We start from the raw sequence: 19039 nt of genomic DNA on the forward strand, positions 1-19039 counted from the left end.
TTCAAAGTGCAGTAAATCTGCTATTTCAAATTCCATCAGACTCAAAATTGTAAACAGGCTTATGGTTTTTATTGCTTTAAACATATATGCCCCAGGCATACAAATCTTGATTTATCAAAAAAACGAAACAAGAACAAAGAGCCTTAGATGTCAATTCAACAGAAATCTTAAATGTAGTTAACTCTTACCCACACACACTCAAAATATATCCTTAGAAGCTCACTCATGATCAAGCATTTTGCTGAATTAGGACAGTTCATATGGCTGAGACTTCAAACTTGCCTGACAAAGTTTCAGTACTAAACTTAAGGAGATACTCAGAGCTGCACTGATTTTACTGCAGTGTCCTTCAATAAAAGCTTTCCCAGTTTCCAGTCCCAGCACTGTGAGTCACCTCCCAGGTGGCCCTGAGTGAAGTACTTGTGGCCACACCCTCCAAGTCCTCCCAAACAGTGGCAAGCCAGTCCTCCAAAGGCACTTCTGGTACAACACAAAGGCACCCTCTCACAGAGTCATACAGTGAAGGCAGTGAGCTGAAATTCATGTCTTGTCTTGTGCTAATTTCTTTGAGGTGAACAAGCCTTTAACTCTTAAATTCCTCACTGTTCCTTCCAGATTTAGATACATCTTCAGAGTCCAGTAATTTTAGCTTAAGCTTGGAGCCAGTCTCTCAAGGTCTCTGTACTGACTACAGAAGCCCAGAAAGAGCAGATCTCAACTTAAGTGCTCCGGAAGGTGCCTGAGGTTAGGTGTGTCTTCATCTACAAAATGTGTTCAGCAGTGTGAATCTACAGTAGAAATGAGGTTTCAGTTAATGTATCTAAAGCATGATAACATCCCTGACTGAAAAAAAACACCACTTAAAAGGCAGGTGTAGCCTCATTATTATAAAATAAGTGCAAGTTGAGATTAACAGCTATGCCATTGTGTTTGGTGAGGCAGGGAGCCTACACCACGTGAGAAATGGTACCATGATTATTTAAAGGCCAAAATTTACAGACATTTGAATGATATTTTTTGGAATGATAATTTTTGGAGCAGACTTCTGATTTTGCATATCCTGAGTGCAGATGTTGATTTTGAAAATGTTCTCATTCTCTGAGAGAAATCAGTTTACAGGTTTCAGAAGCAAGAAACATCAGTAACACAAATTGTAAGGTTCTGTTTTATATAAAATCTATGAAGTTAAATTACCTCAAAATCTCTTTCAGAAAAAACTCTTGCATCAGTTTGTCTGCATCACTGATTTGCTTCATTTCAAAACAAAATAAATCCTAACTTTATATAATATATACTTCAGTATTCCCAAGTGCTTCCCAAACACGCTAGTGTGCAAGTTGCAGGTAGAGATTGTGCTCAAAATCCACCCCAGCCTCCAAGGGTGAAATATATTGTGAGTTAATATTTGGGTGGTGCATCAGGAATTGGACTCAATGGCCCTCATGAGTCTTTTTTTCAATTCAGGACATTTTATAACTCTATGGTCACATTTACACTTTTTTTCCTCTTGACCTACAAATCCATAGAATCTCCTGTGCAACGAGATCACAGTTTTCCATTAATCATTGAAAAACAAACAAAAAACCCTCAAGCCTTCAATAGCTTGCTTTCCTGACCACATGTAATGTCCTTTTTAGCACAGTGCACAGAGTTAGTGTATATTTGCACGGTGGTGTCCTCTCTTGATTTTGTTATTATGTCAGAATCATTCTTTATCCTTTTTGATAAAATGTGAGCAGAGAAATGACCTAGAAAACTCTCATGGGGTTTGTTGGTAGGAAGTGAGTCCATATTTGGAAAGTCACTGTGTTCAGAGCTTTCAGACTGAGGTGTCCTTTTTGTGCTCATCCAAGTTCTCTGTGCTTTGATAACTCCTCCTGTTTAAAGCAGAGCAAATGACACATGAACACACTTCTGGCTTTTGATGCTAACTAGCCAAACTCAGTTTGGCAATCTCAAAGAGCTGACAACCTCCAGTAAGGTGTGGTTGTTAGGGACAGCGACTGAAGCTCCTAAACAGAGGGATCAGTCCCAGTTTTGGGTTGTTGACCCTGTACCCTCCAGTCTGCAGCTGCCATTGAAAAAAAAGCAGCTGGTGTACCAGAGGCCTGTGGCATATTTGCAAACCCCATGCAGGTATCTTAGATACCTTAGGGCATGAACTGGTCCCAGATACACATGCTTAGGTCTTGGAATGGATCCCTTAGCATGGAAATCAGTTCCCAATTCCAGTAACTTGGTATAGTAAAAACAAGACAGAAATAACAGCATACTCTGATATTTAATCCATCAATCTGCTAGGATAGACTGTTCTTAGGGATGTCCTCAGTATAAAGAGGCATCATTTGACAGAGGTGGATAAATTTGAGCTAGACAGAGATTATCTTTGGAGAAGGAGGAAAGGGGAGGAAGGGAGGATAAAAAGGCAAAGAATAGCTCAAAGCTGACCTCTCTTTTTCTCCCACAGTCTTTTCTGCCCACGCCTCTAAATGGTTTGGATATTTCTTATATGCCATAAACACCAAGAATGCAGTCAACAATCCCACTTCTTTTCTATATACAAGTAAATTTTAACTATTCATATTTTCTCCAGAAATTTAATCCACACAGAATATTCCTCAGTTATGGCTTGAAACACTGTACCACAATAGTGCTTTGTTAGCCACCCCAGAGAAAGAGTAAAACACAGCAGCTGATATTTCTGATAAATGGTATTCTAAGCAGGTCATACGACACTCCAAAAATAAGATACTGGAGTATGTAACGCTACCATCCTGTTAATAATTTGACTAATAGAGTGTTGTTTTGTTTTGTTTTAAGGAATACAGAGGTGCATGTTGGCAGTTAATGATTTTTTGCCCAGTATGACTGAGAGCTACTGGAGGGACGTTGCTCCCGTTTGCTGCCAGTCCAAACCCACCTTAACTCTTCCAGCGCAAGCTTTGTTTCTTTCCGGCTTTGTTCAGTGATTGGGTAGAAAAAGAGTATAAATAAACCCAGAAAGATGAGGATACCAGGGACCGCTCCAATGAGGATTTTCAGGGTGAGGATCACATCATCCGACTGTCTGCATATCCCTGGTTTGTATCCAGTAAACCTAAACAAATGGAAATAAGTGGTGTGTGTATGTTCAGAGTCAAAAGGCAGTTCATCTGAAGCCTTCTTTCTCTCCCCCAACACTCTTCAAGACCTTTTCTCCATTTTTCCTACACCCCTCTTTTTTCCTTTTCCCCACTGTATGTTTCAAATATTATTGTTCAAAATTCATTTTTGCGCTCAACTTCAGATAACTGTGTTACCTCTGTATTTTCTCATTATTATTATTATTATATCATATTTAAGTTAATTATTGCTGTTGAAACTGGTCAAATTACCTGCATACTTCTAAAGCAAGAATCATGGAATCCCATGTAAGGAAATACACTGATGCACAGGGAGTTCCACCTGAATATAAGGAAGAACTTTTTCACTGTGTGAGTGACCAAGCACTGGAACAGATTGCCCACAGAGGGTATGCAGTCTCCCTCACTGGAGATATTCCAGAACCATCTGGACACAATCCTGTGCCATGTACTCTGGGATGACCCTGCTCGAGCAGGGAGGCTGGACCAGATGACCCACTGTGGTCCCTTCCAACCTGAACCATCCTGTGACTCTGTGGTTCTGTGAAATTATCTGTTACGTGTTTCCTAATTAATATTCAGTGAAGTATTTAAGCTCTGCTTTAAGAGTATGCAAGCAATTTGACCAATTTCAGCAGCAATAATTAACTTTAATTTAAACACACACTTAAACACTCTTCTCAAGATAGACAAATTTACTCAAGTGCTTAGAGTTAGGTATACACTTATACTTCATTGATTCAGGGCTTCCATGCAGTCCCACAATTGCTGATATACTCAAATTCCTATTTCCAATTTGTGGAATGAGTTTTTCCTCTGAACATGCACCTAAAAAAGCGACAGCTCATTTGGCATCTCTCTGTCTTCTGTGTTCTCCCACAAACATCTGCCTTGGCAAATTGCTGGAAGCTAACTGGGATGCAACCAAAAACAGGCTAATTGGGGAACAGCAAATTGTTTGAGCGTTTTAGCAATAAGCAGTTAAAATTCCTAAGCCCAAAATGTTGAGCCAAGCACTGACTGTAATTTAGCAATTTCAGCTGAAGGCCCTGAAGCAAAACATTCTGCTTACCAAAACCTAATATGGAGACAAGGGTTAGATAGTATTTCAGACAAGTTCCCCTCTAAGTGTTTATTGTAGCAGGGACAGGCACAGGCCAGTTCTGCCAGATCATGCACAAAGGCAGGGCAGGGGATGCCTGTCCGCTTTCTCAACCTGTCTAGTCAGAACAGACAAGACAAAAGTGGAGGGAGAACATAAAGCATCTTTCAGAATGACATGGTGAGGGGCAGAGCTGTGAGAAAGACCATTTCTGACTCTGATCAGTGTCCAATTCCCTGAAACCATGTAGGAATTGGTGACCCTTATACGCCAAACAGGCCACTGGCACCCCTGAAAGCACTGCAGCCCATGTAAAGACCTGTAAGCTTGTACAGATAGTCCAGGTGCGGCAGGGAATGCACAAAGCAGCTGTGTCACATCTGTGGGACCTTCATCTGCTGTGCTTTCATGTTTAGTTCTTTATTCATATAAGCCACTAAAATTTACATGAGTAATTTGAAAAGAGGAAAATATAGAAGGAAGTCAAGTCTTTCTGAACTAAAACACGCCAGGGCAGTCAACTTAATGCTCAGCAGTCTAGTCTAGATGGTAACAATCCTGTCTTTAGTGGTCAGCCATCTGTAGCTGCTGGCACTTCCAGGCTCAGGGCAAAAAGGCAATTAACTCCACAGGGTAAAGGTGGAGCAACCTCAGAATGCTTTCAGAGTAGCTCCAGTAAGTGGAAACACAGTGTTACTTACTCCAGTCCTGCTGCAGAAATTCCTAAGCCAATTCCTGCTGACATCTTGGTAAAGAAAACATAAGAAGAATAGAAAATGGTTTCTTGTCCTTTTCCATGAGGATTCTGCAGGCGAAAGTTATCAACAACATCAGGCAGCATTGACCTAGAAGTGAGCAAAATAAAAGAAAAACTCAAGCCAGAATTTCTTTCTAAAGTCCAAACTTAATGAAATAGAGTACAGCCCTCTTCCATTTCTAGGGGTTGATTGATATAGTGATGCACATGAAAGAATCCAGTTCAAAAAGTTCTACTGCTGGACAGGAGGGGGGAAAATTGTGTAAGTAAAGCGTGGTCACGTATTACAATGTAGAAAACCACTGAAAAACTATCAAACACTTGCTGAGAGGTGACAGAATTTCTTAGTCTGACTGTCATTCCAATCAGAAGTTCAAAAAGTTCAAAAGAACAACAAAAAACCCCATGTTTCTTAAGCTTTCAAGTGCCTCTGAATCTCTGAATAGTTTCACTGTGAAATAACTCTTCTGACAAGCTAACAACATTTTCAGAAACCAATGAGCCCTATTCTCTCTACTTCAAAGAAACTGGATTTGGTAATGGGGAATCAGAATGGAAGCTGCCCAAAAGTCAATTGGGAATTGATATTTTACTTCCAATATATGTCATGATTTACTGTTGGAAAACGGGGCTTCTCACCCGCTGTGCAGAAGTCTTACGAAGTCTGACAACTTACTTCAAACTATGTATTCCATGATCTCTTGGAGTTTTCAGGGCATTGTATAAATGAGTAATGTAAAACAATGCTCACAGCAGCAGTCTTGCTTTCTGGTCAAATTGACCTGAAAATAATTATTTAATCTGAAGAGGAAATGCTCCACCATGCTCATGCTTGAGTAGATTTTCCCCTCATATTTTCAGTCCTCAAGTGCAAAGGACCTTGAATTCTTTATTTCTTTTAATCATAACCTTGCGTTATTTGATCTCTGACAGAGGATTGCTCAAGCAGGGATACACAGAATCATAGAATGGTTTGGGTTGGAAGGGACCTTAAGATCCTCTAGTTCCAACCCCTTGCCATAGGCAGGGACATCTTCCACTAGACCAGGTTACTCAGAGTTCCATCTAACCTGGCTTTGAACACTCCCAGGGATGTGGCATTCACAGCTTCTCTAGGCAACCTGTGCCAGTGCCTCACCAATCTCACAGTAAAGAATTAGTTTCTAATATTTAGTCTAAACCTGCCCTCTTTCAGTTTAAAGGCATTCTCCCTTGTTCTGTAACTACCCTTATAAAAAGAAAGGTTAGGCACAGTTTGCCTTATGCTTCCTCTGCTACATTCTTAATTGCTCAGCATTAATTTATTTACCAAACTTCATAATTCCTGTTATCACAAGTTATATAGCTACTTAGATTATTGATTCATCTACATACTCTTGTGTACAAAGAGCAGCTACAGCTATAGCAGATTTAACCTGTTAACAATAGGGCAGCCAAAGTCACATCATTGCAAATTATAAAAGAAGAAAAGATTATTGGAGGAGATGACTCTTGCCAAATTCTGCCTTTTTCAGAGGCAAATTCCATGCAGTAGTGCATACATGTAGTGTAGAGATATATCCCTTCCCCACCTCAAATGTAAAATTCTCCTACCATGGCAACAGAAGAGATGCTGCAATGCTCAGACCAGAGACGAAAGCCACGAGGTAAGCCAGGATCAGGTTTGGAATGGTCACTAGCATGACTGCGAAAGGAATCATCCACTGAGGAAGAAGAACAGCATTACATCCAAGTTACAGTATGCACTGCTCAGTGGGGTACAGATTGTTCCCTTCAAAATATGAAATTGTGTTACAAAACAGTTCATACACAGCAATGTCTGACATTTCAGCATTTCCAAAGAGGCCTGAGCAAATGTGTACTTGTGTATCCAGAAGAATCAGAGAAAAGTAGGACAAGTCACAGTAGTGCTGTCTCTTAGCAGTATTAGGGCTATAACTGCACTAGCAAATTCAACAGTCCCAAGAGACTATTTATCAGTCATGAGGTCAACTGACAGACCCTGGTCGTAATCATACCCCTAAACATTCATACTCTCCGAAAGACATGTGGCCATATAAATACTTTTTGTGAAGAGCCCTGGAGTGAGTTGATTCCCAAACTGTGGCCAGGTAGAACCACAGAATCACAGAATATGCTGAGTTAGAAAGGACCCACAAGGATCATTGAGTTCAACTCATAGACCTGCACAGGACCATCCCCATTTGCCTGAGAATATTGTCCAAATGCTTCTTGAACTCTGTCGGGCTTGGTGCTGTGACCACTGCTCTGGGGAGGCTGTTCCAGCACCCAACCACCCTCTGGGTGGAGAACCTTTTTCCAATGCCCAACCTAAACCTCCCCTGACACAACTTCAGGCCATTCCCTCCAGTCCTGTCACTGGTCACCACAGACAAGAGATCAGTGTTTGCCCCTCCTCTTCCCCTCACAAGGAAGCTGGGAAGGGACCTTGAAGGTGATCTAGTTCCAACCCCCCTACCATGGGCAGAGACACCTTCCACGTGACCAGGTTGCTCAAAGCCCCATCCAATCTGGCCTTGAACACTTCCAGGGATGGGGCAGCCACAGCTTCTCTGGGCAACCTGTGCCAGGGCCTCACCACCTTCACAGTAAAGAATTTCCTCATAATAACCAATCTAAATCTACCCTCAGTCAGCTTAAAGCCATTCCCCTTGTCCTATCACTCCCTGCCCTTGTTAAAAGGTCCTCTCCAGCTCTCTTGTAGCCTCTTCAGGTATTGGAAGGTGCTACAAGGTCTCCCCAGAGCCTTCTCTTCTCCAGACTGAACAGCCCCAACTCTCTCAGCCTGTCTCCATAGCAGAGAGCATCTTCGGGGGCTCCTCTGGACTCACTTCAACAGGTCCATGTCCTCCATACATTATGGGCCCCAGAGCTGGATGCAATACTCCAGGTGGAGTCTCATAAGAGTGGAGCAGAGGAACAGAATTCCCTCCCTCAGCCTGCTGCCCATGTTGCTTTTGATGCGCGTGGACTTTTGAGCCACAGTTGGCTTTCAGGATTGCAAATGCACACTGACAGGTCACATCGAGTGTCTCGTCAACAACATCCCAAAGTTCTTCTCCCCTCAGGGCTGCTCTCAATCCATTCTCAGCTCAGTATGTATTTGTGCTTGTGTTTTTCCCAACCCATAAGCAGGACCTTGCACTTGGCCTTGTTGAACTTCATGAGGTTTGCATGTGCCCACCGCTCAAACATGTCAAAGTTCCTCTGGATACAATCCCTTCCCTCTAGCATGTCAACTGCACCACACAGCTTAGTGCCATTAGCAAACTCGCTGAGGGTGCACTCAATCCCACTGTCCGTGTCATTGACAAAGATGTTAAACAGCACCAGTCCCTGTACTGACCCTTGAGGATGACACTCATCACTGCTCTCCACTTGGACATTAACCTGTTGACCATAACTCTTTGGATATGACCATCCAGCCAATTCCTTATTCACTGAGTGGTCCATCCACCAATTCCATGCCTCTCCAGTTTAGAGGCAACAATGTGAGGGACAGTGTCAAATGCTTTGCTTAACTCCAGGTAGATGATGTCAGATGCTCTTCCATTATCCATGAACGCTGATAATTCTTGAAAGATTGCTAATCAGCTTGGGTAAAGATTTTGCTGCCAGTTTAGTAACAGAGATGATGAAGTACCAGTTTCTATTCTAGGCCAGTGGAACTGTTTAATTTACTATTAGTGACAATGCCTTGAAACACCGTCACACTGCATTTCAAGGGAAGTGGGAGGGCTTCAATGGTCATTTTAAACTGTAAATATACCATTTCATGGATGATCTTGAATGCAGAAGAATTTGCTTACACCTTCATTTCCAATGATGACTTTAAGGCCACACAGGTAGTCAGCAATAACTAAACCCAGGAAGGTGGTTTAGTCCCACCCCACACAGCCAGATACACTCATGACATTGCACAAGTCACCAAGGTTACCCTCAAAACCAAACTAAGTTGGGATGCTCAGGATTTTTTTTCTTGGCAGTACTTACAAGCACAAGATTTCTTCAACTTCATCTTGAAGCAATGAGCTGGCAGGATTGAAAATCCACTATTTTAAATGCTGATTGAATGCATGTGGCCCAGCTGTCCTACACCCATCACATGCTCCATCTCCCACGCCTGTGAACCATGGGTACAGCAGCACATGCAGAACCCAGAAGCAGGGGGTTATCTACAGGGCTTTTTAATGATGGGGGATTAGTTTAACATTAAGTGCTTCAATCCTCTATACGTGCAGCTTGGGAGCTGAGGGTATGAGAAGAGCTTTCACAGAGAGTGATTCCCCTAGGCACTGCTATTTACAGTTCTGCATGATAAGTGATTCTGGGAGTCCTGGAGTCTAATCCATTATGTTTATGTTTTAAATGCATTTCCCATCTACAGCATTTTCTCCCAGCCTAAGGAGGAAGAAAATAACCTCTCCTGACTGTAAGTTCTCAGCACAGGCAGATAATCCTTGCATTAGCCCAATGTTGTGGCAAAATCATTATTTCACCACAAGAGAGCACTCCAGCAATACAAGATTTTATGTTATCTATAAGCAATTTTATGACTGCCTTGTAGTCCACATGGGGCACCCACTCAGAAACCAAAGCACTTAAACAAAATTCTAGATCAATAATAATAATCATTGTAACTGTAATTTCCTACTGAAAGAGAAGCACGACCTGCAGGACTGAGGTTACAATGCCCTAAAGTCTTGCTCATGCAATGGCAGCGCAGTCATGGGGGCAGAATTCCTGCTGCAATAAACAGCTAACACACCTCTTTCTTTCTTATTTGTACAGTAATTACTCTGTCACTGGCACCTGCTCCCTTGTCATAGGGCTGCTGCTGTCCAAGTCATAAATGATGTCCTGTGGTTACCACGTGTCTTCCATTCCCTGACAGCACTATGGAAGGCGACCCTGCTGGGATGCTAAAGGTGTTACTGGTCTGTGCAGCAGCACATTATGAAGGGCAAATCAGGAAAAGGTGGAGGTAGGGTGTGAGTGGGAAGTGGGGATGGGAGAGTGGAAAAGGTGCTGCAGCGCCAGGATTCATCCAAAGGCATGTCTCCACACTGCACAGCACTGATAGATGCAAACAAATTTTTATTGTGGGAAGGTGTTTTCATTTTTACTAAATCCTCCAAAAACCGAGAACCAAAAGCTATTATTGTCTAGGATAGAAGCTAGAGTTGTGAGAAAGAGCCATCTTCTGCTTTTAGACACCTTGCCAAAACCATGAACCAAGAAGATGCCACATTTCTTAAAATTACTCTTGACAATTTCTCCTCCAGTCACCAGCTGAGACTTTACTGACTGTAAGTTCAATGTTTGCCCCATGAGGGCAGAGCAGACACCTAAATGAACATATAGACCTGCTGCCTATGAGACATTGCTGCTCTGAGAGTGGAAAGGGATCTTTTTCCTTCTTCCCTCCTGGACTTTTATTTGGAGGGGAGAAGAGATTTGATCCATTGTAAATACTTATGTCATGGTAGAGATAATTAAGATTGTATATAATGTATTGTAGTATTTATTTTGTACAGTCATTGTAATATATTTCCTTTCCCCCATTTTGAGTCTTGTGTGGTGTCTGGAAAAATCATCTCACACTGGGTTGAGATGTGGGAGGGGGCTTGGACTAGGGAATTGGATTTTTGGAGTTCTCAAACCATGACACACATGGGAGTTGAAACAAATAAACAGAAGAGAATAATTTCTAGCCTGTGCACCAACCTGATCATGGGAAGAATGCTATCCAGGGTCCTGCTCGGGTATGACCCCATACTTCCAGAAAGTTTAGGTTTTAAGCTTCTAAGAATTTCAGATGTTTAGTCAGTAGCTAGACTGTTGGTCACCTCTTGTGGAGGAATGAGTAAAAAAGGGAATGGTACCAGCGAAAGAAAGCCAGGATTCTTGTTGCTTATTTACCTACCCTGCCTTCTATCCTCTTTGAGGACTCTCTTCAACATAGAATCACCTTAACAGGAAAAATTAGTCTGGAGTAGGGTGACTTTTTTCAGGAAGCTGAATTTCAAATTACATATTCACCCTGAAAGCTGAGTGAGGTTTTGAGAAAAAAAGCCCTTGTTTTCTGCCCTGTCTCCTTCCCTTCGAGTGTAACATTCCCCAGTGACAAATTAAGAGCCTTAAATGATGTGATTTTATTTCATTTCATAGCGGGAGGGTACAGATTAGCTGAACAGATCACACAAGGTGGTAGTGCACAAGGACCCTGTGATGCCTTGTCAGACACAAAATCCATCACTGAGCACATGCTCAGTCCCTTGAGAAATGTCTACAAGGTGAACCAGAGAGGTGGCTTTTTTTCAATCCAGCCCCTACTTAGACCATAACAGTCAAGCAACTCAACTATAAAATTAAGTTAAACCATGTTTACAGAGGTGCTGACAGGCTTTCCAGCCATGTAAAACTAAACTTATAGAGCCAAGTTGGTTGAAGACAGCATTTTTCATAGCCAAGTAGACAGAGGAGGAGATTTCCTAAGGAGGAAATCTGCATTCCCAGGTCTAGTCAATGGTCCAATACTGCTTCAGGCAGTTCTCTTTGCTCAAGTGGTAAAAAGAAATGAGGATGGGACTTGGATTCCAGATGCCTATTTCAAAACACATAACAATTCAGCATATTTGGAACTTGGGTTTTAAAGTTACTTCTGATTCTTTGGAAGTTATTCCAACACAGCTTTTTATTCCAAATATTATAACTGTTCAATTCTATTCAATAACTGCCACCAGAACTAATTTTTTCAGCTTTCTTCAGATTTTGACATATACCTTTAGGTTGGATTTTTAAAGTCCTCATGCTTTGTTGTCCACAAGGCAATTTTTCTTTCCTCTTTCATAAGTAATTGAAGGTAAACAGGGGGAAAATGGGGAGGAACAAGCCTGTACAATAAATCACCGAGGATGATGACAGAAAATTGCCTCTGTCTGTGTTAAGTGAAGGACTTAAATATTCCATCAGTGACAAGGGCAGGCTCACTGAGCTGGCTTTGCAGACCTGTGTCAAAGTTAAACTAGGCTTCTTTTCACAGGTAGGTCACCTATTTCTTTACTTCACTAGTAATTGTCCCTCTCTGTTCAGAGGGATGTGGGCACCTCTGGCTCCTCAAGCTTCTAGAGGAGGGCGTGTAGCAGACTTCTGTTTCCTTCTCTGTGACTGAACTGCACATGCAGACAACTCAGCACCATATACAAAGACAAAGCAAGCCTTGTACAACAGGTAACTTGTCAACCTGAGGCAACTCAGATCTGAATTTATAAAACCTCACCGGGGTTCACTTCAGAGAGCAGACAAATGAACGGCTTGTGCAGATTCCTAAATAAACCAGGACCTCCCTCCAGCATCAATCCATTTCTCAAAAATTTCCTTTGGAAACTTGGAATCTGTCTGAAATTTGGTATAATGATTTAAAACGAACTCTGAAACTGAGCAAATTTCACGTAGCTTGAGGTTATAAGCACTTGAAAGAGCTCCTGAAGTTGCTCCAGTTGTCAAATGAAGTGAGCACAAGCAGATTTTTTTGCCCTCAAAGGATTTGCTTACCGAAATCCCACATGCTGCACATTTCTTGCCAAATCGCTGCAGAATCTTCTGCCAGAAGGGAACACTCACAGCTGCTGATACCTACAAGTGACAAAAAAACATATCTGTACTTTGCCTACTGCCACTGTCTTCTTCAGCTGCAGAGCTCATGGGCATCTTTTTGTCTAGTACATTACAGTCTGAAAGGAAGGCGAACACACAGATTCCTGTTTCTTCTCATCTTTTGAGTGATTTTTTAAACATTCATTATTAAGCTGTCCATGAGAAGGTTTTTCACAGTCAAATATCAGAAGGCAGTGTCTTAAAATCTCCTTTTCTAATGTGAGCCACAGCAGTTAAAGCTACGGATGACACAGCCACTAAAGGTCAAACATATTGCAAATAGTCCTACTTTGTGCTAATGCCTTTTGCCACATTACCTGAAATGATGAGTGCATTCAGCTCTACTCCATGATACAGGAAGAAAGCTGAAATGTGAGATCCACTTAAGATATACATAGAGTACCTATTCCATACCATGTGTCCCTTCTTAGGGACAATTTGTAAGAGAAACAGTTGCTTGCAGTCAACATTACCATTTCATATACTGAAATACTCACCTGATAGCAGCAACAATCACAGACAACATAGTACCAATGCACTAACATGTTGCCACTAATGACAGTCTTCCAACTGACCTAAATTTAAATGACATCTTATTGTTACAGTTTTATTTCCATCTTTACTGATTTTAACTCTACTGTCTCTTGTGTCTCTTCTTGGAGACCATCAGTTGCAGAGCCTTAAGATATCCAATATCTTCTGCTCTCCAACATTTTGGTTTTAATGGTTTTGGAAGATACGTCTTATAATGTGGGAAAGGATACGTATCACCTAAGCAAGCACAATTCCACCTCTGCATGTCGAGGAAAGGGTTCTGTAAAAGGATCTTTTTATCAAACTGCCAATTGCTCTAGAGAAGAACCTTCATATCTCTAGATATTTAAAATATTTATCCTTGCAAACTGCTTAGCTCAGAAGACTCATGTATATGAATATGCAAATTAAAGTTGTTTAATTTTCAGCATATAAGACTGGGAGGGGAGGAAAAGAGGAGGTAAAATTCCAGACCTCCTTTCTATTAGAACCTTTTTGCCTTTTATGGGAGCAGAAAATGATTTACAGGTTAAAACAACAAGGAATGAATTAAAAGCTCCAAAGCATTAATTTTTTTATAAGTACAGCAGGGAACACCAGCTTTATTTCAAACAGACAATGCAAAAGATAGCGTAGCTTCTTAACAGCTCTGTTGAGATACAAAACTCTTCTTGTCTTCCATTATTTAGTGCCAAAACCCAGTGAGAACCAATTAACATATGGGAGAGAAGTGCAACTCACCAAGATGGTCACCACCAAATACTGGAAGTGATTGCGAAGGCCAGAAGCTTGAGTGCAGAACAGGACAAAGTTGCTCTGCTCCAGCTGATGAATCGAAGATGTTTAGTGACAACCAAAAGTGAAAGAAAAATTTAAAAAGACAATAATGACATCACGCTTCATATTAGTCAAAGATAGTTGGTGATGGATTTGTTAAATGTAGGATTTGGCAGTCTCATTCTTCCCTTGTTTGCAACAATTTAAAGAAGCAATAACTGATCTGTTATCACTGGAATAACATGCCAATAATACTGGAGCAAGCAAGAGGAAAACCATGCACCTAATAGAGCACAAAAATGACCAAAACAGGAATGGTCCTATGAAAGGATTCTGTCTCCAGGCTTTATTCCCTATGTTGCAATTGCCTTGTGTTGTCACAGCCACAGTTGCAGGCTACTGTAAGAAACTGCTCTTTCTTTTCCATAGCAATGCCATAAATCTTTCTCCAGAAGCCCTGACTCCAAAACAAGTAACTTTCAGCTGCAATTACACTCATACCAACTTCCTGTGGTAAAGTAGCAGGTTTCGTATGAAACCTCAGCTATAGAGTGTAGCTTTGGCTCAGATATCTCCGTAAGTCTGAATACTCATTGGATGAGAGGATCTAGCTGCACTGTGCTGTATGACAGGTGAAGCCACTGCCACCATGCTTTTGAAGATTTCAGGAAGATTCTGAACACCAGGATATGACTGAGGGGCAGCTCCATCAATTCTGCAGAAGTAGAGTGACAGAGGAGGATTTAACACTCATGCCACAGCAGCACAATCAACTCTTGCTCCTTTGTGTGCTTGTAGATTATAGGTGGCCAATCATCTGTACACCAATTAGGACATCCAAAAAGTTGTATCCCTTCTCCATTGCCACAGAAGTCTTCTCTAGCTTGTGTCCCTGTTTACGCTGCCTTAATTTTAGATGTAGGATATCATACTCTGGAATTATGGCCAACGAACACATCTTTCCTGCCTATTCCTTTGCTCATCAGTAATCCCCTCTCTGAATTCCACAAAGTCAGTGTCCCTCCCTAAAATAGCAGCAGCAAGGGTTGCCCATGCTGGCTGAACTGGAGCAACACAACTTCAAGCTTCTGCCTCCCCTCACACCTTCAGTCTGCACAAATAGCGAAATAAAGAGACACAGACTGACAGAAGGTCTTTTCCTCTCCGGGTGTTTTCAACAAGTAGTTGGCTGCCAGAAACCAGATCTGTGCTGCATACTTACTAACTGAATGGATGCTGGAAGGATCTGGACCATAAGGAACCTTCCAAGGAACTTACTAATTCACCAGGAGTGCTGGTGAACACAGCACAGCTCACTTACTGTACTCTTGCCTTATGTCTTGATACTCACTTGATAAAGGGCTCAGGTGACTTAGAGTCTGTTCACCAAAATGTGATAATTATTTGCTTTTCAAAATAAAGCCGACTTTAACTGCTATATGAAGGTTCATATTAAAATAATATATCAACTGAGTTGAACATCGCTTACAAAATCAAGCTTAAAAAGCTGCTGCACTATGGAGAATGAGGGTTTCTTATTGAGTAGCTTTCTCTACAGTTTTTCCCTCTGAGAGGACACACTGCATCTTTTAACAAGAGCCACGCTCAACTGCAGGTCCTCATTTGAAAATAAACTCTATCTGGCTCTGAGACAGGTAAGACCTCCTGCCTCTGAATGTCTTCTTACTCTGACCTAATGTCTTTCGTCACAAAAGACTCCACAAGAACCAGTTCAGCCACTATCTGAGAACAGACACCTATGCAAAGGAAAAGGGGCAATGGTTTAAAGCAGGGCACACTTTAGAGAGGAACAGAGAGGAGAGAAGAGAAAAATATTCTCTAAGCAACTGAAACCACAGGAGACTGTGAATGGATAACATATAATGACCCAAGCTGTGTCACTAGGACTAGTTCTTCACCTTTTATGGGAAAAAAAAAGAAAAGAAAAAAGGTCTTCAAATGGTCAGGACTTTGGCTTTGCTTCCCCTTTGACAGAACCATCTCCAGCTGCATAGGACCCCAGGCACCAAAAGAGGACTCTGATTCCCTACTGATTTGTAGGGAAAGGCACCACCCCTTAGATCACCACCCCCTGCCACCAGCCAAAGGTTATTTGCATTTCAGCTGCCTCAGACTCCCCCATGCTGGGAGTGGAATGAGGCAAACACACAGACAGTCTGAAGTTACCTGAACTGCTGTCGAGATGAGAAGAAATGAAGCTGTGAGTTTCACATACGGACCGTGCTTCATGGTGAGTCCAAGCCCCTTACAAAAAGGGATTGCTCTGTCTGAACTTAAGGCATAAGGATCTAAGAGGAACAGAATACATAAAATAGTATTTTCCATAGATGAATGTGAAATAATGATTATTAAATCTAGGCACATTTAAATATATCTTACCATCTTTTTCCTTTACTCCAAGAAAAAGAACAACAATTCCAAGAAGATACACACCTCCTATGACCCCTGCTGCAATCATATAAACTTTCGCCTTGGAAAGAGAAAAAGACATTTGAAATTGTGACAGGAGAATGACAAGTCATTATAAAAATTTCAGTCTCTTTCTGGTGAGTCATCTGCAAATGAAGAAATGCCCATCTGTATACAGCCAACTGTCTGTCTGTTACGTCTCTGAAAATGTTCACTTCTGCAGTTCATTTCTAAACCACACCTGCTTTAGGGTAAATCCAGGGCACGTAAGTGTATACTTTTTGCATAAAAAAAGAAGCAGTGAATATTGTGTTGGCAACCTGATTTTTAAAAAATTTTCTTATGTCGAAACTAGCTACAGACATACACACTTACCTATCAAAAACATGCATCATCCATAGAGTGATTCTAATTTTTAGTAAATCCAGTTGCTCTAGCTGCACAGACTGCAATCTGGAACTTCATTCTGAGTGGGAAAGTCCTCAGTACTGACATTAACATAATTACTACAGCTACTGCAGTTATACATAATGATAATAATGAATTTTAGAAATCATACTTACTTGCCAATGTTTTGAGAATATGGTAGCTTGCATGATGGTTTTCCAGTTACTTAGTGAAATACTCAAGCAAATTCAGAAATCTTTGCTTCTTATTAGTCAGGGGAACAAATCCTCCAAGGATACCTCCCACATCATCAGATGACATTTATTGTTTCTAACTCTGATTGCACTGACTTTGGGTTAGAGCTTTGAAAATATTTTGCTTCTGTACTATGTAATAATTTATACTGTGTTATCAAAGATAAAATAAGTGCTGGTTATAGAATTTTATGACAAAGTGACTATTTGATAGGAAAACTGAATTCTAAATTACAAGTTATATGTTGAAAATGGAACTATTATAAATCTAGGAAGCAGCTGGTAAATAAATATGCAATTACAAGAATTTACTTCCAAATGTAAAGTCACTTAGTATAGATGCAACCATGTAAGAATAGACAACCTTCAAGAAAATAGCTTTTGTTAAGTTATTTACATTTCAGAAAATAACATGGTGAAATAAAGGAATGCAGGACTATTCTTTATTTAGGATAAAGCTTTGCATTTTTTTAATATCAGAGCTATAAATTAAGTTACAGAGTAGTTTCATACTGTTGGTTATGGCTTGCTCTAGCCACCATTTTTTCATAGAATCATAGAATTATTTGGGTAGGAAGGGACTTTCAAGACCTCTATTTTCAACCACCTCTCATGGGCAGGGACACCTTCCACCAAACCAGGTTGCTCCAAGCCCCATCCAACTTGGCCTTGAACACTCCAAAGGGTGGAACAGCCACAACTTCTCTGGGCAACCTGTGCCAGTGCTTCACCAGAAAAAAAATCCATATATCCATCTAAATCTACCCTCTTTCAGTTTAAAACCATTCCCCCTTGTCCTGTCACTACAGACCTTTGCAAAAAGTCTCTTTCTATCTTTCTAAAAAGTCCCCTTTAGGTACAGAAAGGCCACAATAGGGTCTCCTCCGAGCCTTCTCTCCTCCAGGCTGAAGAAATCCAACTCTCAGCCTATCTTTGCAGGAGAGGTGTTCCAAACCTCTAACCATTTTTGTGACCCTCCCCTGGGTCTGCTCTAACAGGTTCATGTCTTTTATCCCTCCTATAGCTACTTTACAGTTTGGCATCTTCGGCAAAGCTCCTCAGAGTAATTCTGCTGTCACACTGAGGAGGGATTGCAAAGACCACAGTCATGAAACCTTGTTTGCAACAAGGTCATTGTCTCAGCTCTAGCATTACTGATTTCAAGGCTGTCATGTCCATGCTCATCCAGCTGGATGATATAATATGGCGTTAGAGAAAGATCCCCACCCTTCTCCCTAAGAGATTTTAGTATGTTCCCATAGACTTACTTGATGAGACAGGATATCTGAGGGGTCTGGAATGCTGGTAGTGTCATGCCAGGAGTCAGTTGTGTTTACTGGGGGATTCACAGTGCAGTGATGAGAGACATGAGCACTGGCCACAATCTGCCCCTGAAGTGCTGCTCCAATCAAGGTCCCAAGCACTTCCATGGTCATTCCTAAAGAAGGAAGCACACATGTGCACTGAGGATGAGAGTCTTGCTTGTTTGTCACACTGAAGATAAACCTCACCAGAACGTTTTCTTTTACAGGGAACAAGCACAAAGAGCAATACCAAGAACAGCAGAATCAGAAGGTTATTAATAGAACAGTTTCAAGGAAAGAGTTTTGTCATCTATTTTCTGATCAGCTTTTAGAAGCCTCCATGAAGGAGCCTTTTGTATACAAGCTGCATGAGAGATGCTGAATGCTGAGATTAAGAGCCACAAGAAGATAACACAGAAACATTTCATCTCAAGGACCAGAGTGGAAGTACAGTTTAAATGTTAAACGCCATTTTTTCCAAAGCAGGACTAAGAGCTGTAACATCGGACTGTTCATCTCAAGCTTGACAGTAACTTGAGAAACACTTATCTGATCAGACCTCTAGGTCCTCCATCTGTAAAATAAAATGATATTTACCTCAGGTTTATGGAAATAGTATAGCTGCAAAGCTCTTGGAAACAGCAGATACTTATGTTCTTAAGTGCCTAAGGCCATAGTCAGGCAGAACTAGT

At 41.3% G+C, this 19039-nt stretch overlaps 1 protein-coding gene across 1 annotated transcript in view; it reads right to left on the reverse strand.

Annotated features, from left to right (window-relative positions):
* Positions 1 to 1250: 1250 nt before the first annotated feature.
* MFSD2B (major facilitator superfamily domain containing 2B) overlaps positions 1251 to 19039 on the reverse strand; it is a 35484-nt gene continuing 17695 nt past the window's right edge. The window contains exons 6-14 of the mRNA XM_029965770.1: positions 18312 to 18481; positions 16373 to 16463; positions 16160 to 16281; positions 13937 to 14020; positions 12560 to 12640; positions 6575 to 6684; positions 4926 to 5069; positions 2921 to 3097; positions 1251 to 1877 (exon numbers count right to left, since the gene is read on the reverse strand). Coding sequence (XP_029821630.1) covers positions 1820 to 1877; positions 2921 to 3097; positions 4926 to 5069; positions 6575 to 6684; positions 12560 to 12640; positions 13937 to 14020; positions 16160 to 16281; positions 16373 to 16463; positions 18312 to 18481 — 1037 coding nt within the window. The 3' untranslated portion in view covers positions 1251 to 1819. The remainder of the gene's footprint in view (positions 1878 to 2920; positions 3098 to 4925; positions 5070 to 6574; positions 6685 to 12559; positions 12641 to 13936; positions 14021 to 16159; positions 16282 to 16372; positions 16464 to 18311; positions 18482 to 19039) is intronic.

This window comes from Manacus vitellinus, unplaced genomic scaffold (assembly GCF_001715985.3).
Source record: "Manacus vitellinus isolate BGI_N305 unplaced genomic scaffold, ASM171598v3 scaffold_11_pilon, whole genome shotgun sequence".
NCBI classification, from domain to species: domain Eukaryota; kingdom Metazoa; phylum Chordata; class Aves; order Passeriformes; family Pipridae; genus Manacus; species Manacus vitellinus.